Genomic DNA, 24872 nt, shown 5'->3' with positions numbered 1-24872 from the left:
CATAACTTAACAGGTTTTAACCACACAATAGGCCTAATAGGCAATAGGTCACCCTGCTCACAGTATATTCAATGAAAGGCAACTTGATAATGAACAGCACTGTAGAGCTTGCTACATTAAGACAAAAGTGACTCTTAAAAATTCTTTACAGTGCAAGACAATACAGTGAAGGAACTCCGCAAGCCTCTCGTGGCAAATCTTTCTTCTAAAAGGGGCATTTTTTGCAAAGCCAAATAAAAATAAGTGTCTCCTCTTTCTGACTGCACAAAAGATAAATGGCATAATAAACTCAGACAGCTCAAGCGAACACAAATTATTGTATTACAATACTGAACCAAAGACTTTGAGAAGTAACTTTGTAAATGATTTTATTTTAGAATATGTAACAGTAATTAGTTCCTGTTAAAATAAACCTCATTTAACAACAATAAAATGTTGTTTATGACAGCAACTTTGAAGAAAACTGTACATCTAAAATGGGACTTCGGTCAGTTTAGCAAGAAATGTAAATAAAGGTTAAAAGCGAAGCCAAACTCAACATGGCTAACGTTACTAACTAGATTCCAAGTGCATTTTTGTTCTCCCATGATGGACCTAATTAGTCTTGCGAGACCAAAAACGGATAGGCGTGAGGGAAAATAAGGATGCCTTTGTAGCTCTGTCCTAATAAAATCATATCACTACGACATTCTCATACAAATTTGGTCAGTGACAGAATGAGCTACTGTGGAGCGAGACTGGTGGGGCAATGGTCCTGTCAAACAAAATCTGCCCCAAACATGCGCCAAAATCATTTCGATATAGCATCAGTATATTAACCATCTGTCTCAATAATGTACGACATGTATAAGTAATTCACTCATCTGCTGTGAAAAAATAAAAGTGCAAGGTGGAAGCTCTGGCCGAACAACCCAAAACAGGCAACGCAAATGGAAATCTGAGGAAATAGGGACGTGTCACAGCAGCCATAACGGCCGGCTCATGAAAACTTGATCACTGCATTAGCTTTAGCTCTTGTGGCATATGGTAGCTTACACAACGTGCCAAATGTCATCAGAGCCGGTTGGCAAAAAGGGAATTCTGAATCCCAAAACAAATACACATTTTGCATCAATTCGAAAGTTGGGGTGAAACAGTCGATCTAGTACAATCCATAGTCAGTCTGATATGTTCATTTTAACGTTACAAGCTAGAGATAAATTAACCATGGCCCGCTAATGTTGGCTAGCTCCCCATTAGCTAACCGTGCTAGGCCTGGGCTCAGTTCAGGTTCAACTGGACTCCCCCAAAAAGAAGTAAAATCGGTGCCAAAGCTAATCTTTATAACTACGCCAATGATACACTTTATCCATATATATTTGTGGCTTCATGAATTACACCGATGAAGTTAGTCGCTAGTTAGCTTGCGTTAGCCAACAACACTTTCATTGATTCTTTCACCTGGCTGAATCATCTCGCTTAAAACGTTAATCAGTAAAAAAAAAGTTACAGCATTCAACGATTGCATTTCAGAGCACCAAGTCCAGCGACTAGCCATCTGAAATCTAGCCGGTCACAGTACTATGCCGTTTAACGCCAACGTTAGCATTTGAGCTCAGTGAAAGCTCATTAGGCATTAGGTTAATACTCAGGCCCAAAATCTCACACGGTTAACGTTGGATAGTTAGCTTGGAAAGCATGCCAGTTGACACATACCGATGTGGCACATATCCTCAATGACTTGACGTTACACTGGTGTGTTTACAAAGTTGACCGTTTACCTAAGTATCCTTATTACTATCGTAATCTATAGGTTAAACTAAATGTAATAGTGGACACTGTTCATAATCCAGCTAGTACTTGAACCAAATTCATGCCAAACAGTTGCTAGTTTTACTGCCTGTCGCTAGCTAACTATTCATGGGCTGTGCTAACACATTTTCCAAGTGACAAATAACGTTGCGCTGAAGTGGCCCAGATTAAACCAACGTTAACACTATTTAAGGCCGTATAAAAACAATTCTGCCTGATCAAACGAATACATTGGTGATCGCAGAATGAAGTACCACAAAACAACTAACAGGCTCACATTAGGTTCCATCATTTCTAACCAACTTGTGGGCCATGGACATAAGCTAACGCCAATATTACCAGCTAACGTTGGCTGCCAACTGGCTAGTTTGGCAGGCAAGTCTTTCAAGGCGGTGAATGTTTTGGGGATATCGCCCAATAGACAAACTCCTAATAATGTTACATCCTAGTTTTTTTTGCCACTGAACAGCTAACTTGGTAGGCAGACGTTACAACCAACATTTACGAAAGCAAATCAGGCTTGATATAACCATGAAACTAATAGGAATTGAGGATAAAACATTTACAACTTACTTTCTTAACGAACACAGAGCCACATTGTAAGGGCATGACATTACTTACAAGCTGCACGTAGATCTGTAGCTACTTCTAATCAACGTGAGCTCGCTAAAGTTAGCCAAATGAACACTTGATGTGGTATGTTACCTACAATGTTGGCTAACAACAGCTAGCTACACAGACCCTCACCCGGCTAACCCATCAACTCTCACGAGACGTAACGTTAGCTACGAGGCCTGTGCCTTTCACGTAGTTCATCAACGTAAACTTAACAGGGACAACGGGACCACTTACCTGAAATTAGTAAGACGTATTGATTTAAACAATCAAATATGGAGTTCGACTTCAGTTTTATGGGAATTGCGGTTAGTTTTGAAGCAGTGTCAAAGCACGTCTTGGGTCCAAAGGGAAAGTGGTGCTCAAGGGATAAGGACTGTTAGCCTGCTAGCTCACTGACACTTAATGTTTAAATCCCTCGTAGCGTGCAAAGGCAAAAAAATTGTCACGGTAAAAAATGGACAAATACAGTATTCTCAAATTACTACTGACAACTTATTTGCATCCAGGATATGCCTCTCGACTGGAGGTCCATGTTTAAGGCGCGGATGGTGACGGATTGCCGGTAAAATCTCCACGCTAGCCTGTTACTGCACGGTGTTCGACAGAGCCATGGTGCAATGCCTTCCTCTCCTTGAGTGTATGGAGATGGAAAGATACTTCCGGGTTATTCACGTTTGTGACCTTTAACGTCAGTCATGTGATAGTGAACAAAGTATCAAGAAAAAGATAGCATTAAAACATATCACAAAATTGAATATTAAAGACTCCATGATATCCAAGTTAAGTAACTAATCGAATCTTAAGATGTTTGATTGAATGTTTCAAACAAAGTAGCAATAGGCCTACAGAAAAATGACATATCCACATGCAACAAACATGTCAAATAAATATATTTCCATGCATTTATCAATATATTTCGAAATCAGTATGCCTCTTTTTTATATTTATGCAGGCCTAATTCATCATAGACTTTCATGCAAGATATCCAAATATGTGTTGGGTTCCACATGTAGCCTACATTAGTGCATATAGTATACAAAATGCCACTCTCGACTGGGTATCAGGCCTACAACAGAGATGTTGTGAATGATTTGGGTCGCCAATCCTTTGTGACATCAAAATAAGGTCACCTGCCAAAAAAAGTCAGTAAAAATAGTGTTTTGATAAAAACCTGAATAGTTCATAAAATATCACATAGGCCTACAAACATGTTTTGTGTTTTTCTTGCAAGTTTTTGGTCCATTGGTCTCCTCACAACCACCTATTGTTATCAGACCAATCAAAAAATATTGTTTCTAATAAAGGACAATTGTAGGCTAGTGATAGGTTACATACAATAACATGTTTAGCCTAATTGTTTTTTTGACAACTCAGAAGAACATAGAAACAGGTACAGGTGCCTGCAGGTACAGTGGTGCAAAAGGGTAATATGTTATTCTTAGCCTGATTTCTATGACATTTTGTTCCTAAAAACATGGCGAAAATAGATTTTTTTTTTTTTTTTTTTTTTAAAGGCTATTAGCAGTATTTTCTGATTTACTGAATAAACAAATCAGATATCCCTGTGTAAAATAGGCTACTTTTAATTTAATATGTCAACAAAATGAAAAACTGAAAACTGAAAAAACTGGATTTGTCCAATGTTCAGATTTTAATTTTCAAAGTTTATGCAAATAGCACATATTTAATAACATAATGCCTAATTTGCATATTCAAACATTAATAGCCTACAGAAACATTGTAATACATTTATTTTTCTTATTCAAGTAAGTAATCGACTGGGGAAGTTTCATATCAGCTAATTCAGTGTTTCGCCTTATATTGAACAAGAAAGGGTTTTAAAGGTATGATATATTTTTTGGGGGGGCCATTTTTGCAAAATCACTTGAAATCCTATTCTTAAAGGAACACCTCATATTATCATTTTCATATTAAACTACGTTATTCCCTTAACTAAGACGAGTTGATACATAGGCCTATCTCTCACGTTTCAATGTGTGCACTCACAACTTTGATAGCACTTAGCTAGCCCAATGCATTCATTAGGATCCAAACAGAGATGAAGTTAGAAGCGACCAAGGTGTCACCTTGAAGGTGTTGGGGCGTTTCATTCCTTAGGCTATTTGTAACGACGCGGTGACATGGTGTTGGACGAGAAGTGCAGGACTTCGTCAGCATTCCAATAGCATTTTGGACCAAAATGCCATGGCATGTTTCAGCCTGTAGAGGGCGCGGAGAGCTATATCTCCAATACAAAATCATACGAAATGTTAGTTTTCTCGGGAAACGCGATTTTTGTCAATATTACCCCTGGTAATAGTGTAGTTCACCACTTATGAGTATTTTCAATCATTCAACAGCTCAAAAAACATATTTTAGGGTGCAGTTACACTTTAACCGACAAAACCAGGTCTGACCCAATGGCTGCCACACTACAGACGGTTCAAGCTTTCCAGCATCATACAGGTTTGGTGCATTACTGCTACCAGTTGTTTGAGAATGGAATTGCATCTCTGATCGATGATCTAAAGTGGGACACTTTATTGATGATTGATAGTAGAGAGAGTGTGTGTGTGTGTGTGTGTGTGTGTGTGTGTGTGTGTGTGTGTGTGTGCATGTGTGCATGCGTACGTGTGTGTGTGTGCTTGTGTGCATGCGTATGTGTGTATATGTGTGTGTTTGCATGTTTATGTGTGTGTCTGTGCATGTTGATTTGTGTGTGTGTGTGCATGGGTGCATCTGTGCTTGTGGATGTCAGTGTGTGTGCATGCACCTGTGTGTATTCCTGCATGTGTGTGCGTGTTTATGTCTGTGCATGTTGATTTGTGTGTGTGTCTCTGAACACAGAGATGAAGACAAACCAAGGATAAAAAGAAACATGTGAATCAGGTGGAGCATGTCCTGAACGAAAAAAGCGGTGGTGAGTCTGATAATGATACTGTCTGTGCCCTATCAATCAAGGACGATGACGGCTACTGGGTCACACAGGGAAACAAACGGTGCGGATGCAAAATGATACTGGTTCACGTGTCTCAATGGTATCAGAGACAGTCTACAAAGATAAGTTACAGCACCACACTCTTCTACTGACCACACGAAGACTAAGGACCTATACAGGAGCCAGTTTTAGTGGTTGTCAATGTGACAGTGGATTATAATTGTCAACAAGTGACTCCACCCTTGTACATCATCAAAGGAAACCGTCCAGCCCTGTTGGGCCGAAGCTGGCTGGAAAAGCTCAGGCTTAATTAGCAGGAAGTGTTCTTGGTGAATGATGGTGGCACTGGTCCTCTACAGGAGATATTAGAGAAACACTCCAAAGTGTTTGAGGAAGAATAAGGCAGCATGAAAGACATAACAGTTGAGCTTGCAATTACACCAGGAAGTACTCCAAAGTGCCTGAAAGCAAGATTTGTTCCTTAAGCGATCAAACCCAAAGTTAAAGCTATCTATCTAATTAGATAGATTTAAGAGTGGAGTGTTGGAGCCGGTGAGAACATGTGAATGGGCCACACCAATTGTATCAGTCATTAAAAAAGATGGATCTCTAAAATATGCCGTGATACTGAAGTCACAGTAAACCCATGCTGCTGGCTGCCGAACAGCACCCATTACCCTCATTGATGATTTTTTTTGCTGTCTGGCTGGGGGACAAAAATTCAGTAAGGTGGACTTAGGCCAAGCTTATTAATATTTAGATGCATGTGGACCAATTATCCCAAGGTATACTTACCACTATAACACATAAAGGTCTGGCATTGTTTTGTAAGGAGAATAAAGCCACATGGCTCTTCTATTAGCTTTACCACTTACTCTGAATTCACTTAAGACAGGTTTGTCACTAAACCACATACTTTGAATACCCCCATGAAGTTGATGTTTTCAAAGTGTTGTGTTGTTGTGACTTGAGCTTCTGTCAGACGTTTGAAGTTAACCAAATACCTGATTTCAACAAAATTGTTGAAAAGTTCCACTTTGTTTCAAATTAAGAGATCTCACCTCAGGATGATCAACATGTTTTAATGCTAGTGTATAATGAAAACTCTGCCAGTGATGAGGATATCTGATTGGAGACACTTTTACACAGGCATAAAATATTAACTGCAACACCAACTACATTTTCATAGATATCCCAGGCCAAAAATATGAATGCTTTCTGGGTTATTTGGCATGCATTGACCTACTTTACACCTGATTAAAGACCAAACCGTAAACATCAAATGTACGTGTGCATCGGTGTGTGTTGTGGGAGTTCGCGTGTCTACATAATTGAGCACTGCCTCCATTAGGCAAGCCTGCAACAAGAGAGAAAGGATACTTGGGCACCCTAATGCTTGTCAAAATGTTTGTGTCTGTTCACCTGTGTGTAGAATTTCTGTCTGTGTGGATTGTGAAACATGCCCCCCCACTACCAGCAAGTGACTTCAACTGCCCAGAGCTCTCTACTTTGAGTCATTTTAACATGCACTGAAAATTCACAATGTCTTCACATACATTTCATTAGCCTCCTTGGGGCTGAACTATCCTCATCCTAGACTGATGGGACAACTGCTATTTATAATGATGAAAACTTAATATGTTGAACACCCTGCCAAATTACATCAACACCAGCTTTTTAACCATGTTTTGCATCTTAGTCTTTACTAGCACAACACTGCAATTTCCAGACCAATGTAGGCTAAAACTCCTATACAAAAGCCTTTTGCCTGCACATAATTATTGCTATGATTTTCTGACCTCATATTAGGCTTGCATTAATCAGTAGTTTCAAAAGTTTCTTTGGGAAGCAAGTCAAAATAATGTAAAGTTTTGATAAAATTCCTACTTTGATATGATAAATGCATCACACCAAAGCTAAAAAGCTTTTATTTACTGGCTTATGCTTTGCATACGTCATCAGTACAGGTACTCGTCTTTTTACTCTGAGGAGAAATTGAGCCAGAATTTGAAGGATGAGTGCATAGACTCCTACAACCCTTTTACACAAAGTCTTCAACTTTGTGTAAAATCCATTTTTGTGCATATGAATTTTAAACTTCCGGTTTTGGCTAAATGACAAGTCTTCAGTAAAACCCCTCATGACAAGCAGCTTGAACAAATTAACTCATACAACTTAAATTCCAAAACACACTTTAATATGCATTAAATGACGGGAATAAACAGAGACTGACGAGTTGGAAAATGAAGACTCAAGTAGACTCAGACTCTGGAAGTCTGTCCAGGATCCAGGGTCCAAAGAGGAGATGCCTCGGAAGATTGGCAGCTGTGGAAGGTGCTTCTGTAGTTGGTGCAACAGTAGTTTGAGGGGGAATCTTCACAGGCACTACAGGGTTGTAGTATCCTCCAAAGAAGGGATGCATCCACTGTTGATCCTGTGGAGGAAGCTTGGCAGCTGTGGAAGGTGCTTCTGTAGTTGGAGCTTCTGTAGTTGGTGCAACAGTAGTTTGAGGGGGAATCTTCACAGGCACTAAAGGGTTGTAGTATCCTCCAAAGAAGGGATGCAGCCACTGTTGATCCTGTGGAGGAAGCTTGGCAGCTGTGGAAGGTGCTTCTGTAGTTGGAGCTTCTGTAGTTGGTGCAACAGTAGTTTGAGGGGGAATCTTCACAGGCACTAAAGGGTTGTAGTATCCTCCAAAGAAGGGATGCATCCACTGTTGATCCTGTGGAGGAAGCTTGGCAGCTGTGGAAGGTGCTTTTGTAGTTGGAGCTTCTGTAGTTGGTGCAACAGTAGTTTGAGGGGGAATCTTCACAGGCACTACAGGGTTGTAGTATCCTCCAAAGGGATGCATCCACTGTGGATCATGAGGAGGAAGCTTGGCAGCTGTGGAAGGTGCTTCTGTAGTTGGAGCTTCTGTAGTTGGTGCAACAGTAGTTTGAGGGGGAATCTTCACAGGCACTAAAGGGTTGTAGTATCCTCCAAAGAAGGGATGCAGCCACTGTTGATCCTGTGGAGGAAGCTTGGCAGCTGTGGAAGGTGCTTTTGTAGTTTGAGCTTCTGTAGTTGGTGCAACAGTAGTTTGAGGGGGAATCTTCACAGGCACTACAGGGTTGTAGTATCCTCCAAAGAAGGGATGTATCCACTGTGGATCCTGTGGAGGAAGCTTGGCAGCTGTGGAAGGTGCTTCTGTAGTTGGAGCTTCTGTAGTTGGTGCTTCTGTAGTGCAAGGTGCTTCTGTAGTTGGTGCAACAGTAGTTGGTGCAACAGTAGTTTGAGGGGGAATCTTCACAGGCACTACAGGGTTGTAGTATCCTCCAAAGAAGGGATGCATCCACTGTTGATCCTGTGGAGGAAGCTTGGCAGCTGTGGAAGGTGCTTCTGTAGTTGGTGCAACAGTAGTTTGAGGGGGAATCTTCACAGGCACTACAGGGTTGTAGTATCCTCCAAAGAAGGGATGCATCCACTGTTGATCCTGTGGAGGAAGCTTGGCAGCTGTGGAAGGTGCTTCTGTAGTTGGTGCTTCTGTAGTTGGTGCAACAGTAGTTTGAGGGGGAATCTTCACAGGCACTACAGGGTTGTAGTATCCTCCAAAGAAGGGATGCATCCACTGTTGATCCTGTGGAGGAAGCTTGGCAGCTGTGGAAGGTGCTTCTGTAGTTGGTGCTTCTGTAGTTGGTGCAACAGTAGTTTGAGGGGGAATCTTCACAGGCACTACAGGGTTGTAGTATCCTCCAAAGAAGGGATGCATCCACTGTTGATCCTGTGGAGGAAGCTTGGCAGCTGTGGAGGGTGCTTCTGTAATTGGAGCTGGAGTAGTGGATGCAGCTGGAGTAGTGGGTAAAACTGGAGAGACTTGGTCGGAGCTTGATACAGGGCAGGAGAGGGTTACTGGATTGCCATGCCACAAGAGCTGCAGCAAGTGGCTAGTGCCCTGGGGTAAGATAAAATAATGCAGTCATACACCTAGCTCAACAAAACTGGAACATGTCCCACAGGAATTGAAATGCCAAATAATTACAGTCATTCTGCCCAACTTCAGGAACACTACTTGTTTGGGAGCAATATATATATATATATATATATACACACACACAACCAGTATGGCCACTCCAATGCATGCATGAAATTACCCCAAAAACATACCAAAACCACCTCAAGTGGCCCTTATTTTCAGGCCAAACTTTTACCTTAGGTGAAACTTCACATGTAAGGTGTCAAAGTTAATCCCTGATGTGAAAACCATAGCCTACCTGTTTTACAACATCACAACCGTCAAAAGGGGCGAGAAACACAAGGCCCACTGCAGTCCTTCTCATAGAGTAGCCACAGTCTTGTGGTAGCTGGCTTAGAGAGAGAGGCATGCCACCTGTTGATTACAAAAAAATAACATCTAGTCTCAAGTTATTGACAACAAATTAATTCATGGGTTTAATCAGGTCCGTTCCACAGGTGTATAAAATCAAGCACCTACATTATGAATGCAGACTGCATGGTGCTTGATCAATACAACAGGGGAAAGGGACCGGATTAAACTCATGAATATAGGCTGTAGGCACAGAAGGCTGTTAAGGAGCCAATTTGTTTCCAGAGGAGCATTAGCCTTTTTATAACTGCATCTTCTGTTACATTTTGCTCCTTACATGTTCACGCCAACACGGAAGATACAGTATGCTTTTATCTAATAATAATGTTAACATAACACAAAATCCTTTTACATGGCCCCAGTCGTGGCGCGACTGGCTGGGGCACCTGCACCGCACGCTGGCGACCCGGGTTCGATTCCCGCCCCGTGGTCCTTTCCGGATCCCACCCCTATTCTCTCTCCCACTCGCTTCCTGTCACTCTACACTGTCCTGTCACATTAAAGGCATAAAAGCTCCAAAAAATATACTTAAAAAAAAAAAAAAAAAAAAATCCTTTTACATCATAATGTGCCAATTCACCAGGTGCAAACACCAAGCGGGTCCACGTAGACACTATTTACAAAACACTGAAAAAATGACAAACACTGCAAAATAAGTTATCCGATAATTTTCTTACCTCTGTCTAATTGGAGTGAAGCGCACCCAGGGCCTTGTGCTGAGAACTTCATGAGGTCATTAGTGCATAATAAATTTGGTTGCATTTGATCCCAGGCTGTCTTAGAAGACTTAGAGGCATCAGTGCTGCTTTGTCCACCCACCAGGCCTGGATCGTCGGCTTGAATGTTAATGGAGCCATCGTCTGCAGTGTTTTCTCCATTTTCCAGATTTCGACCCGGTGAAATATCCCCTGTGCCAAAACGAATTGTCCCAGTGCGAATTTTGTCAGACTTTTTCTCACGATGCAGCTCATCCCTTTGCACTATTTTGAGGCTTATACCGCATGTTTGGCTAATGTAAAGAAACACAAGACACAAAACTAAACCACCGCTGTTTGGTTTAACCCTCATTTCTGTGGTAGTGTTAGCCTACAACCAATGTGCTGTGCTAACCTTGTTCTTGCAACCCAGTCAGTAACCTATAAATAGGCTTACTCAATTACCACCAATTGAAAGAGGCCGCCTCTGATTGGGTTTTAATTGGCGATTCTGCTGAACTCTCCTGCTTCCTGTCCACATCTTCTTGGTCCAATCACAAACTAGCTTATCCAAAGGGCGCACCTGGATCGTTGGTCTGATTGGTTGAAGGACTATCCAAAAGTATAGAGATCATTTGAACTATGCCATAGATCAGGCCTATTGTGCAGTAGAAACGAAGTGCAGACTCCCCGGGCTAATGTTTAGCCTTGAACGATTGAGCTTAAAGGCTGGCTAACATTGTACGATGTTAAATTTCCAAAATTGTTTCCAAAAACTTGTTTGATATTAGACTATCGGAAGTGTTTTCAGTCGTGGCTCATGCAAATAGTGACGTGAACATAAAAACCAATAGTGACCTCACTCCAACACCAAACAGGAAGGGGCAAAATAGGCACCAGCTGTAGCCTATATGATTATTTGTTATTTCATTTCTTATAAATTATTAGTCTAATTATTCAATGTGACAGAACAGCTCTATATCTGTTAGGGATGTCACACATGAAACAATGCTGCAGAAACACGAAACAATGCTTGATATGAGTAGGCTATCGTATATGAGTTCCTGTTGATGTATACGTGCATGATGGAAATAATTTGAAGGAATCTAGTAGCAGTCTTGTAAATAGTGACCACAGTCTTTGCAAAATCCTAATCTGAGACTGGTCTGTGACTAGACTGTGACTAGAAACTCTATTAATTGTCTTTAGATGTGAGAGGGTCTGAGACTGTAGTCTTTCAAAAATCTTTTCCAAATCTTTGCAAAGTCTGTCAATGTAAGGTAGGCTTTAGTGTGGTGATAGCCAGACTCCCCTTCAATTGGGTTAATAAAGCACACAGTCTGCATTCAAAATCAAGGTGCTTGATTTTATACACCTGTAGAAAGGGACCTGATGAAACCCATTAATGGGGCTCTGGGCCTATCTTTAATCTATCTATCTATCTATCTATCTATCTATTAATGCAAGGAACGTCTGTCTGTGTGTCACTCTGTCTGTTCCACGTATAACTCTCCAACCACTCATCTGACTGCTCTCAAATTTGGTGGGTGTCATCCTATTGGCACGAGTGTGTGCAGTGCCAAATTTCATGTTATACATGAACAAAGAATAGACCTCTGAAGTTCGCCTACAAAAAGGATCTAAAGCTGCCATCTTTGCCCATATAAGGAGATCCGGGAGTTAATTGAAGCTAACTGCCTATGGCAAGTTGCATGGTGCTCTGGGGTAGCAAAGATCAAAGTGTGCCGTCTTCACCTACAGAAGATCAGTATCCACTAGACGGCAGTGGACAAAACTGTGTAGTGAAAAACGTCTGCATTTCCAATGTCATCATCCCCGCAAGAGTTTAATAGGTGCGATAATTGAAAATCCCCATGTTATTTTCCCATAGAAAAAATCTCAAGATACCGGATCTCCTTATTTGGGCAAAGATGGTGGCTTTTTTGTAGGCGAACTTCAGAGGTCTATTGCCATTTGCCACATCTACGGGCTCTGCACTAGTTTCATTAACAGCTGAACAGATACAGCTGCTGGCCCAGTGGTTTTAGGAATGCTCCATTAAGCTAAATGGACAAGATGTCTATGTTCACACAGGTATTTTTGATAAATGAATATTTCCTTCCCTCATTGACACCAACCCGTTTCGTTGACACTAACCTGTTTATGTGCCGTCAAGAACATGCCAAACCTGTAGGCAGTAGTGTAACAAGCTCGAGCCCATGTTAGCCATCAACGAATCACTTCCTCTGTTTCATTTCAACTGTATTTGTAAAAAAAAACTCTGAATGCATCCATGATCACCAGGTGTCATGCATGCAATGCCCATTGTTGTGTGTGTGTGTGTGTGTGTGTGTGTGTGTCTGTGTGTGTGTGTGTGTGTGTGTGTGTGTGTGTGTGTGTGTGTGTGTGTGTGTTTGTGTAGATGTAATAAGTCTGCCTACTAGAAGCTGCTCACTGCTTTAATGTAGGCCTACAGATTCACATGTTCACATTCATATGCAGTGATCATAGTGGTACAAGGACATGCATGTCTTGAGATGAACAATGTCATGAATTCAGCCTAACGGGGCTTCATACTTCAAGTGACCCAGTGTTCTGAAGGCCTAAGAATCATTTATCGTAAACTTGCTGTAGTTGCTGATAAAAGCCAGCCTGAAAAAACAAAAATAAACCTTTGACAAATCAAATGACAGTGGGGAGAATGACTCATTATCTAATATCAGGACATTATTAGATATGTTTAGATATACATAAAATTAACACACTGACTACACAATGGGCTCTTTGGAAAAGATGTGAGATTATTAGAAGGTGATTGGTCTTCCAATTTTACAGGATCTAACATGAAATACATTAAACTACCAACAGAGGGCTCTTTATGTCCATTTACAGCTGACAACAGAATTTCTAAAAGGTCGGCTAAAGCCTATACCTTACACTGACAGACTGACAAGATTTGGGAAAGATTCTTGAAAGATTGTGGTCTTTTAACTAATGCCCCTCATTCAAGCTTTACTCAAAAGACTACAGTCTTTCAACAATCTTTCCCAAATCTTGTCAAAGTCTGTCAGTGTAAGGTATAGGCTTAATGTTGCGTTCGACGGCATATGGGACGTGGAACTTATCCTACCTCCAACTAAGAAAAGTGCACTGGAATGCCTGTCGAAGTGGAACCTCCTACCGGTGAAGTCGGGGGAGCTCGACCTACCCCGATCTCACCAAATTAAATCAGAGGTTAATGGCGTTGTCATTGTTACCTGTTAGAATTAAAATATATGGGTAAAATGATACCCAGTTACCCTACATAGTGATATGCAGCGCTTTTACGGCTCCAGAACAGTTGGTGAAGATGTTTTAGTTAAGACCGCTATGTGTCAAACAATGTTACCCAATGCGTCCATGCTTTTTGTTTACATTCCACTTCAATTACCTGGAATGCTTTAAAGTAGGAGCTAATACACTTCAGGTAGGATAAGTCCCACGTCCCATTGCCCTCGAACGCAGCATTATACTAGAAGAACAGTGTTACTTTTTTTTTACCATATAGAGTAACACAGAGGGGCATGACGCAAAAACAGACACATCTTATTGCATCTAATTTATCCTGTTAGAAAACAAATAGGCCTAGATTTTTTTTTGCTGTGTGCAAAGTCAGCACTAACCATATCTTCATGGTGTATTTCAGAGAACTCTGGAGTATGTTCAGGTATATGACTAATTACATGATGTTTTACAGCGTGGATGCATTTTAAAGTGTGGCGAGGCTTGCAGCTGCCTATTCTTTATCAAGGGCCGAGCACACAAAGGCAGAGTGAGATGTTTTAATTAAAAGTATTTTGTCAGACCTCTCCTTCCATGCAACTATATTAAGCACATGGATCTGTTTTTCAAATATATTGACACACTGACATCCAACTGATGACAACACAGAGGTATCCTTGAAAGTGCTCAGGGACTGATCAGCGATGTTGTTGATACCATGATATCCACACTGGGGACACTGTTGCACCTGTGCACATGAAACTTAACTCGACAACTGTTTTGTGGTTGGTCTCCAGGATCAACTCAGTCCATGACCATTCATTTGTGATGTAGCACCACCTAGTGAATAGCAGATGTCAATGCAGACATTTGGCACTTCCATTGTCAATATCTTGTGGCATGAAGAGGCAAATCTTGCACAAACAGACACTAGGATCACTACAAGCTAATTTTGGTATGGTTACTCTTGGCATCATTTGTTTACACCTGCTAAAGTTTGATCTGGCTAAACTAAATCAAATGCCCACCAACAGCAAAACAGAATTGCACCAATATATTGTAAAATGTATGGTAAAACCATGTAAAACCATGGTTCAAACATCATGAAAATTGACATGCTTAATCACATATCATAGCACCACACATTTTTACAGAGCCAGGGAGGTGTCCTTGCAAGAGTTGTTATATATTGAGAGAACGCTTGCTTGTTTTACTAAATTATGTGATCATTTTCCTAAATTGTGTACTCGTTTGACTTATTTTACCCTTACTAAGTGCCCTATAGCAAATTAAGGACTGGTTTTCCTAAATTGTGTGCTCCTTTTAGTAAATTGTAGGCTATGCTCATTTTAGTATATAGTACACTCATTTTAGAAAATAATGGGCTCATTTGAACAATTGCTCACGGAAGAACTTGATTCACTAAATTAAAATCAGAATACAATTTGTAATCGCATCAGTCAAATGAGCGCATCATTTTCTAAAATTAGTGCTTCACACTGAAATGTAATGAATGAGTAAGAAGATGTGACCCTTGGTTTGTGGCGGTAATGGCTGCACTTTGAGTATCAGGCTGCACCTGTGTGGTCCCATTTTGTGAACTTTTAGAGACTGAAGATTAGTGTGGCTTTAGAGCAAAATGTTAACATTTTGTGAAATTTACGTGTTTGCTATATACACATGTCCTGTATTAGTAAATGTATGGCAATAGTTTTGTTATGTAGAGCAGTACGTGCTGCTTTGTACTCTTTTAAAAGTGCTATAAATAATATTATGAGTTGTTTCACAGTTATTCAAGTTATAGAAATGGATATAATGGCTCATGGAATTGATTAGAGTGCATGAAAATGCACTCCACTGTTATCCGATATCTTCTTATCGATATTCTTCTTCTAACGCTTTTTGTGCGTCTAATTCAGCTTCAACCGTTTAACATAGAAACTTCATTCAAACTGCGCTGCGTAAGTCTTACTTAGGTGACTTCAGTTATGTATTTTTTTGAACTTTTTGAACTATTACATAAAAACTATTAACATTTCCCCATAGACTTAACATTGCGATTATGACATCATTATAGGGCAATTAGAATCTTATGGCAGGTGGCCAGGCCGCAGCAGCTCTCTCTCTCTCAGGCTTTAAGCACACAATCTCTCTCTGAAGACTACATATCCTGTTAAACTGTTTCCTCTGTCCACACCTGTTTCAAAATAAAAGTCCTCACTGCAATAATACACTATTAAATAATTTAACCATTGAAACTACTCAACTATTTAACTGTTCAACCATTCCAACTGTCAGTTATCATCAACTATGCCTCCAGTCAACTATATGAAACCTCCATGTACCTAGCAACCAACATAGCAACCATTAAAATTAAGCGTTAAAATTAATTTTAAACTGTCTATCTTCGCACTATCAAGTTTCATAAACTATGAAACCACCATGTCTACCCTAGCAACACCTTAGTAACCATATCTACATGATTTATCTGTAGCCTACATTTTTTGCATTTTCATGCACTCGTAATTTCCTTGGAATTACATTATAGTTTATGTTGTTCTTGTATCTGAATTGAATATCTGATCTTTGAGTGACTTCAGACAAGCATGGCTGGCTATCAGTTTGACCATCGTTTCATCAGATTGAGATTCATTCCAGCTTAATATCAAGATAAAAATATTTGTTACATGACAAATGAAGACAAACTAGATGTTAGATTAGAAAGATATTCATTCCCTTGTTCTCCCTTGTTTCACATACTTCCAAAAAGAGTCAAATATTAGACAGGAAAAACACAGTTACAGTATCACTAACAGTCACACACACATCATTATAACTAGACATGTTTTCTTGAAAACACAAAATAATGGAAACACCATCCCCAGTTTTCTCTACAAAGGAAAGCCAAAAAAGATGAAGGTGAAGTCAGAGTTGGAACTCATTTGATCTGGATACTCCCTCCTCTATGCTTACTGCTGGCATTTATGGAACGTACAAGCCTGTTCCAGTTCTGAAAGATACAAAGAAATCGTTAAGCATTTAACTCATAATACGCTCTGGTAGTATGATGTGGTATGCTGCATTTGTTAGATGGTACCTGAAATACTGCTGGAGCACTGTCTCAGGGAGGACATTGTTGTTATGTAGCCAGCACCCAAAAACTCTTTGTAGGTCTGAGTTTGAATTTCCTGGAGACATTTTGTGTTGTCTTTGAAGATGAGGTTCTTTCCATCGGTCGACTTAAACATATCAAAGCCAGGTGAGGCTGGGGCCAGCTAAAATTAGAACAACAGACACAGTATTTTGAACCAAGCACAAATACCACCAATGTATCTTTCAGTAACTGCAGCCATTAGAAAAATGCAGCCGGTCTATGCCCAGTCATTTAGCATGTGCCCCCTGCAAACCTGCTGTTGTTTAAGTATTGACACCACGTCAGCTCGCATCTCTGGACGAGTGACCACAGCATGGGCAGGTACTTTATCCAAGTGACACGTTTCATACTGATCGATCTCTGCGGAGCAGCCAGGACCAATCAATTGGAAGTCGCTTGATTGTACATTCTTAGCCCAGGAAGCAACTGGAAAACAAAGACATGGGGTTGTAGCTTATAAACAGGCTTAGCATTTTCTCTCTCTTTCTCACTTCTCATTATCTATTGGTAAGGAAGAGAGAAGACATGCTCGAAGAACAGGGGGACAGAAGGCTAAAGGCCAGTAAAGCAGCATTCACACCAAGAACCATAACGGTAAAAGCATCCAAACTGGCCAACGATAAGAAAATTCTCTCCTCGTGTTAATGAATGTGATGGCTAGAATATTATGGGTTCTGATTGGCTGTTAGCTTTTAAGTGTAGTGCACTTGCCCATATGTGCCCTGTGCTGATTGTGAAATGCTGGGCTGATATCGCTACTGATGTCTAAAATAACAATTGGGTCAATAACCTATGTCGATACTGATATTTTCTCTTTGTTTGTTTACTTAGTTTCTGTTTTTAATTATATCCTTTAGTGGAACATAAACATAAATATTCACAGCAAAATAACTGAACCATTTTCATGTTTTTCAGGCCTTCGTAGCACAACATTTACCTCGTACAGAATTGATGCAACATGGCAAATAAACACCAGCCACTGCCATTAGAAAATGTAATGTAAATTTGCCAATCGCCGATATCAATCAACAAAACAGTTATTGGACGACACCATTGTTGGCCATCCCTGCTGTGAAGATTTACTGGTTTTATGAAATGTATCACTTACCACCAGCATACTCAGGCACAATGCTATGCTTCACAAAAGCCACATCACCCTTTCCTTCGACAAGACATCTGAGAGAAACATTTTGAAGGATCATGAAAAATACATATCCAAAAAGTACACATAATGCAAACAATGGCAAAGCACCACTAATGTATACATTGAATTTAAACGTGACATGTATAGAAAACTACAAGAACTGGCAATGGTCTGGTCTGATGTCTTACCTGAAGGCTCCATCATAGCCGAAATACAATTCTTCTGAACTGGCCTTACATTTGGAGCTCTCCCCACCAACTTGTGACCCGCTTCCCATACAGAGGGAGCAGAGAGTTGAGCTCTTATCTGCCCCAGGGGCACAGCTTTCACTGAAGAATTTAGCTAGTGATGAATATAACATGTATGAAAGAAGTTAATTAAAAGGTTTCATTCATGGATAAATAACGCAGACCAGCATAACAATGAATAACAATTATAGACAACAACAGCTTAATAACAATGATCTGATCACTAATCAGATAGTATAATTGATAAAAGGCGACAGTGTTACCTCAAGTGGTGCTACATATGTTTATTTTAAGTGATTTATAAAAGAATGAACTTTTGAATGGAGGACTGAATTAATAATTAGGCAAACTAAATGAATCTATGACCGCTTTTGGTAAATACAGTACATGCACTTACAGAAGTCACATTCTCCAGTAGAACTGTGGAGTTTGCCCATGGGGATGTTCCATCCAGCAGTGCGACCCAATGCTGTGTGGCATGATTTCTTGCCCTTGAGTGTGTCCCAGGTGATACCACTGTTTTTCCGTACCACCGCCACGGCGTAGTAGGAGGAGGAGGTACCATCTTAGAGAGTTAGGACAAAGGCTATTCATGACTGTGCAAGATACCAAAAGGGCTAAGGACAAAACATGAATAGTTGTGCCTGCTATAAATAACTGTGTTGATTGAACCCTCTTATTGTGGCTTTGTTTCTGATGGTGTTGATAAATGGTTGACCGGTTGATGAATGAATATTTTGGGATGTCTGAGATTCTTAAAAATGTTTTGCTGTCTTCACAGTTAATTTAGAGGCACATCATTACACTCGACTTAACACTAAAACAAGTCACTGTAGAAATCATCTGAAAAGGGAGATTCCACTCTTATCAGCGTAATGGCAGAGGGGTCTGGATTTTTCCACCCATTAGTGTTTTTAAGGGAAAGCTATGGGAGAAGTGGCTAAACAACCTGAAATGTGTTACTTTGTGAAACAAATTGGGTCTCTTTCAGTTTGACTATCTCTGTGATCGCTCATCATGAGAATCTTTTCTGCTAAACTAAGGTTAAGAAAATCTAAATCTTGTCTAATCTTTGAGAAACTATTATCACAGTCATTTTGTGTCATCTGTCATAGCCTAACCTATTTCTAGGTTTTTTTTTTAGGAATTTCAGGATTTGGCCATGTGGAAGTAGTGAATTATGGCCCCATAATTGATCCTTGGGGAACTCCAGAAGACAAAGGCTTTGCTTGAAATGGAAGGCAGCAGTTCACTGCCTCACTGTTTCTCACTAGACATGACTGGATTGAACAAATCTTTTAAAAATGAGCTCAGTTGTAATAAATATTCTGGTGCAATGTGATGTATTGATTTGGTTATTACTTACCAGCGTTATCACACTTAGCTGTGGAAAGACAAGGGTATATATTCATATGGCTATCTCAAATGACAAAATGAATGTTTCTCATTATAGAAGTCTTTTATGAATGCCTTGTGAGGCATGTCATTTGTACCTTTATCATACTGTTCCACCATTGCAGGAACCAAGCCACACTTCCCAGCAGTATACACCTCTCCTCCATCAACAGCAATGGCATCAGCCTGCTTGCGCTGTAGATGGACAGATAATTGGATATAAACATAACCTCTGGCCCCAACTTTACCAATATCTAGTGATTCAAAGATGTCAGATGGTCTTTACCATGATCTTCTTGAAGCATTCATCCACAGATGGTGCATATTCACAGACGACACTGTCCATGCTGTTCACACTCCAGGTGTCACACTTCGTCCTCTCGGCTTGGCTTGTGACACACCACCTTATTTGAACTTTATCTGAAGTACTGCTAGAGCTCTTGTCTAAAATGATCAAGATTCACAAGATGATAAACAAGTCAAAATAATATTCTAGTCAGCAAATATTCCATAGTAAATGTCATTTTTCATTCCGGAACAGTATTGATCAAAGAGCATACACAGACAGTTACAAATATCCCTTCATGGTAGAGATATAACACTAACAAATAAAACACCGCTTGACTCCCAAATCTGCTTTGCACATCTACAGTATATTCACAACCTTGATATTGGTAGCATGCACAACCAGTATGGTTGTAATGGTATCCCGGTGGGTGCAGGAGTTGTGCAGCGAGTAAACCTCCTTCCTGACACTGCATAGCCAACACAACACATGCAAAGGATAACATTAAGTGACTCTCACCTTTCTTTAGGGAACGAATAATGCTCATGTATTCAGCTCCCAGGTAAAGGAAAGAGTCAGTGGTACTGGGCAGCTGAACCAATTTTTCTGCCGAGTCTTTGAACATCAGGTTCTTGCCGTCAGCAGGCGCAGAATGGAAGAGTTTGGATGGCTATAATACACAAATACTTCATTACAATCAGCCTTTTTAAAAACACAACGCAAACTTTCCATGGACAACAATAGCAACTGCAACCATCTTTTTGACAAGTTAGCATATTGCTTTCAATCTGTACTGCAAAACAATGCTCACCATGCGTTTGATTGGTTTGATTAACTAACTGAGTGATTAATTTGCGCTAACCGAAGTGTACTTGTCTTTATAATAATAATAATGCACTCTACCTCAATTGCAGACAGTACTTCAAAGATGCGCTTGGCCAAGTCAGGATCCTTACGACTGACCACTGCATGGGCCGGCACTCTTGCCAGATAGCAATTCTTGTACTCATCTATGCTCTTCTTTGTGCCATCCTTACACAGAAGCTCATATTCATGCTTTTCACTGTCTAAAGAAGGAAGTGGCAGAATTTGAATTGCAGACACCAAAGGAGAACGAATGCACTGCCGTTATGCCATGTCACGTCATTTCAAGTCATATCATGGTAATAAAGATAAATCACAAGTGTGACAATATTTAGTGCTTTGCACAGACTGAACAAATCCTCATACACTGTGTACAAGTTAAGTATTACACTGTATACTTGGCTTTGACTACACAGAAAAAAGTTAATTGATATACAGTAACTGGTATTAAAATGTCAGTTACGGAACTCTAAGCTGTGGCTCACCAGGAACAGTCAGGTGCTTCACAAATGCCACATCCCCAGCTTTTTCTTTAAGACACCTGAGAAACACCAGAAAACAGTAGAATCAACTAACCCAGCACATAAAAGTAGCATAATATCAACCAAAAGAGAAATGTTTCCAGTGATGGATGAAGTCCAAATCCACTCACTGGAAGGCACCATGGTAGTCATAGTAGGGCTCCTTGTGGGAGCGAGTGCAGTCAGCCTTGCAAAGCTTGCACAGTTTGGAGTCCTTGTTTGCTCCAGGGGCACAGCTTGCAGAGAAATACTCCATCACAGCTGCAACAACAGCAATACAGAAGTGGATGAGCTACGCACAACATTTTATGTAATACAAGTGAGTGACCTACACATAGCCTAATGCATTGGAGACCATGATATGACAGCCACAATAAGAGAGAATGAGAGAGAATGAGCAAGAATGGACTACTTGGTGCAGGGCCAATTGTTTGGTTTTTTTGCCTGTAATTGCTCAGGGCCTGCTTTAGAGGCCGCTGTTCCCAACTAGTGTGACCTACAGTATAATCAAATGCTTGATGAGTTTGGAAAGCTGAGACACTGTAGTTACAGACAATCAGAATAACTGTATGATGTACTGACACAGGACTTCAGAGGCTAGAATATATTTTTCTCTTCCTGGCGGATTGCAAGTATCTCTGAACTGACCACATTTCATAATATGACAAAATCTGACAATGTAAAGCACTATACAGATTGTACATTTTTTTTTAAAGAAATGCTTCTATGCTGCATAGCAATATGGTGCATACAATTGATATATGTTGAGGGGAGGTGGGGGAGAGGGTAACGCCGTGCATAAAGTGATCCAATTAGATAGGCAACAGTTACCAGAATTATTAAGAATGATAAGGGCGCCTCCTAGAGGCCAGCCTTCAATTAACATTTCATAATTTGTGGCAAAACGCATGTCGAGGTATTGCAGGGCATAGACTAGGCTACAGCAAGTTTTCTGTGTATAATGCCGTCATCTAGGCTAAATGTATGTGTGTGGGCGTAACTTTGGTCAACAAGGCTTAATTAAAAAACCCATGTCATCACCCATGTCATCACCCCTAATTTAATTAATATAATAATAATAATAATAATAATAATGATAATATATTAATTCCTTTTACAAACTTCACGTACCCTCTTCCACTGGCTTGTCCTCCGTGCCTTTCCAATTGATCTGGCCCTGTGCTATCAAGGTGCCAATGGGAATGTTCCAACCAGCAGACTTCCCAAGACCAGTGTGGCAAGATTTCTTCCCCTGCAGAGTCTTGAAATCGAAATCAGCACCTTTCCTCACCACCGCAACTGCGTAGTAGCATGTGTCAGAACCTTCAAAGAAGAGATGAGACGCATGTTGTTTTTACCAGGCTGAGAATGAGTATATTTTTAAAAGCGTAATTGCTATAACAATCTTATAGGCTATTACTTATGCCATAATCTTCTGCAATGATGGGATGCAGATCATTGTTTTCAAGTCCGGCTACATAGATATCTCCACCATCCAGGGTGATGGCATCTGCTACGTTGTCCTAGGTAAGAAAAGTATTAGGAGAGGCAGATTGAGTTGCTGACCAATTTACACACGGAATAATTGTATTACAATCTGTATTAGGCTACCATCAATTGACATGGGCAACGTGCCCATTGCACTAGCTTATAGGCTACGACATAGTGCCTTGAATTGCACTTGTCACACGTCTCACTTTGATAGCTTTGATACAATCCTCCGACCCCTCGCGCTTTATGCAGATCAACTCCGCTGTCTTGGAAAGCTCGTTGCACTTTTTCATCTCTGCGTCCGACTTTATGCACCATCTCACTTTGGCGTCGGTGGGAGCTGCCATAGCAGAAGCTGTGATGGAAATACATATGCAGGATATAAGTAGAATAAGTTATTCTGATGCGCATTATAGGCTAGATGTAGCCGTTACAGAATACAAGCTCAAGAGTTTTGCCCAATAGAGTTTGAATGGGAATTTTGTACTTTACCTAGGCATCCCAAAAGAGTACACAGTAGGAATGTATGCATGCTGGCAGCTGGGTGGTGTTTCGAGAAACACTGAACAGGTCGAATGTGGGGAGACAGGAGTTTATATAGAGCAGAGAGCGTTTGGAGGCTGAGTTACATGACAGGTGGAGCTAGCCAAGGGCTGATTGTCCAGTGCTCGGGATTTTCCAGGATGGCGTAATTATGAGATGGTCTATCATACGATGGCACTCTCTATGTTGGGTGGCTGTAAATACTGGAAACTTAATGTAACTCAATTTATTTTTTAAATAAATGTAAGTATGTTCTCACCATTCATTTTGGAGTAGGCCTTTTTTTTTTTTTTTTTTTTTTTAATGTGAGGTGAGTTTCATCACTATTCTTACATCTAACGTTTAATGTATTGTGCTAGCACGTTTTTCCCATTGAATACATGCATTGCTTTGCTAACTAATCTGGGGACTGAGTGACACACATTTGTCCCATGTAGCCTACTGAGTGACACACATTTGTCTTGTGTGCAGAGTCAATATTAGGTTTTTCATTCCAACACTAAAGAACACTCTTATCATTTAGCCTAAGAAAGAAGTAGGTAATCATAGGTAATCATCAATATAATGATATCTGATAACACATGTGTTGAATTCCCAGCATTGCAACATCTAAAGTATCAATAACAGAATATTGTCCTTCTCATATGTGTCCCTTTCAGAAAATGCACAGCCAAGTTCAACAGGCCTAGTGAGTTGTGCAATTCAGGGTTTCACACCTTGACTGATTTTTTTGAAAGAGTGGGGGGCATTGCAAAAAGAAGGGTTTCATATGTTGAGTCACCTTAGAAATGTTCTGTCCCTCAGGGTCAATGAATGTGAATTATGCATTACATTCACCATTCATTTGATTAATGTTATATTATAATCATATATCACCATATCACCTACTCAGTTTAGACTGATTGTACAGCAATGCAGTATGCAGAGGACAGTAGTCAGCGGCAGTGAAGTCCATCCAACTGGTCAAACATGACCTTTCACCTTTTAGCCCACACTCATACTTAATCAGCATGAAGTGAGGTAACCAACCATGAGTCAACCATTGTCATATAGGCCACAAAAGCACTCAGGCAACTGCAGACCCTTGCTCTATAATTGGGCAGTTTTTATTGTATATATATATATATATATATATATGATACTAATGAAAATGAATGTCCAAAATTGATCTGGATCATTGCATCGGGGTTCTGAGATATGATGATAACCTTAGTTATGTGAAATACAGACACACAGACAGACTCAATTACAATATATCCAACTTCTCCAAAATACAAATCGGCTACTGTTTTAGCAATCATTTCAATATACCTGGTGTATATCTGTAAGGCTTAAATCACATGAATGTGGGGTGTACACTGCTGTGGTCTTCTAGGAAAGGTTGTTCATGTTTGAGGGCAATATAGGATAACGCTTAATGCCAAATAGACAGTTATCCTCAAAAGACCTATTTAATTTTCATTCACTTTGAGTTGCACTATATGAGCAGTTGGCCAAGGCAGAATTCCCATGTTGCACAAGCAACTGACCTGCGGTGCATTTGCAGACTGTTTGCAGGTT

At 40.3% G+C, this 24872-nt stretch overlaps 3 protein-coding genes across 5 annotated transcripts in view; all 3 read right to left on the bottom strand.

Moving 5' to 3' along the window:
- eif4g1a (eukaryotic translation initiation factor 4 gamma, 1a) overlaps positions 1 to 3039 on the bottom strand; it is a 32652-nt gene extending 29613 nt beyond the window's left edge. For 2 of the 3 annotated variants that reach the window (XM_062525005.1, XM_062525021.1), the window contains exon 1: positions 2644 to 3039. The gene's annotated coding sequence lies outside the window, so the exon portion shown is untranslated. Of the gene's footprint in view, positions 1 to 2364; positions 2474 to 2643 lie in introns of those variants that run through there. The other variant, XM_062525012.1, reaches the window with a different exon arrangement.
- Positions 3040 to 7522: 4483 nt separating this feature from the next.
- LOC134069125 (mucin-2-like) lies at positions 7523 to 10839 on the bottom strand. Its single transcript, XM_062524994.1, has 3 exons — positions 10388 to 10839; positions 9598 to 9713; positions 7523 to 9278 (listed from the first exon to the last, which is right to left on the bottom strand). The coding sequence occupies exons 1-3, from the start codon at positions 10776 to 10778 to the stop codon at positions 7599 to 7601; spliced, it is 2187 nt and encodes a 728-aa protein (XP_062380978.1). The 5' UTR covers positions 10779 to 10839; the 3' UTR covers positions 7523 to 7598.
- Positions 10840 to 16378: 5539 nt separating this feature from the next.
- tfa (transferrin-a) lies at positions 16379 to 23410 on the bottom strand. Its single transcript, XM_062524983.1, has 17 exons — positions 23262 to 23410; positions 22976 to 23124; positions 22699 to 22801; positions 22410 to 22601; positions 21410 to 21539; positions 21243 to 21298; positions 20797 to 20960; positions 20413 to 20563; positions 19894 to 20051; positions 19706 to 19802; positions 19579 to 19596; positions 18610 to 18777; positions 18153 to 18306; positions 17929 to 17996; positions 17074 to 17246; positions 16764 to 16941; positions 16379 to 16676 (listed from the first exon to the last, which is right to left on the bottom strand). The coding sequence occupies exons 1-17, from the start codon at positions 23299 to 23301 to the stop codon at positions 16636 to 16638; spliced, it is 2040 nt and encodes a 679-aa protein (XP_062380967.1). The 5' UTR covers positions 23302 to 23410; the 3' UTR covers positions 16379 to 16635.
- Between the last annotated feature and the right edge of the window lie 1462 nt (positions 23411 to 24872).

Source organism: Sardina pilchardus, chromosome 2 (assembly GCF_963854185.1).
Source record: "Sardina pilchardus chromosome 2, fSarPil1.1, whole genome shotgun sequence".
Classification (NCBI taxonomy): Eukaryota; Metazoa; Chordata; class Actinopteri; order Clupeiformes; family Clupeidae; genus Sardina; species Sardina pilchardus.
Note: the sequence above shows the minus strand (reverse complement) of the source record. Positions and strands in the feature narration are given on the sequence as shown.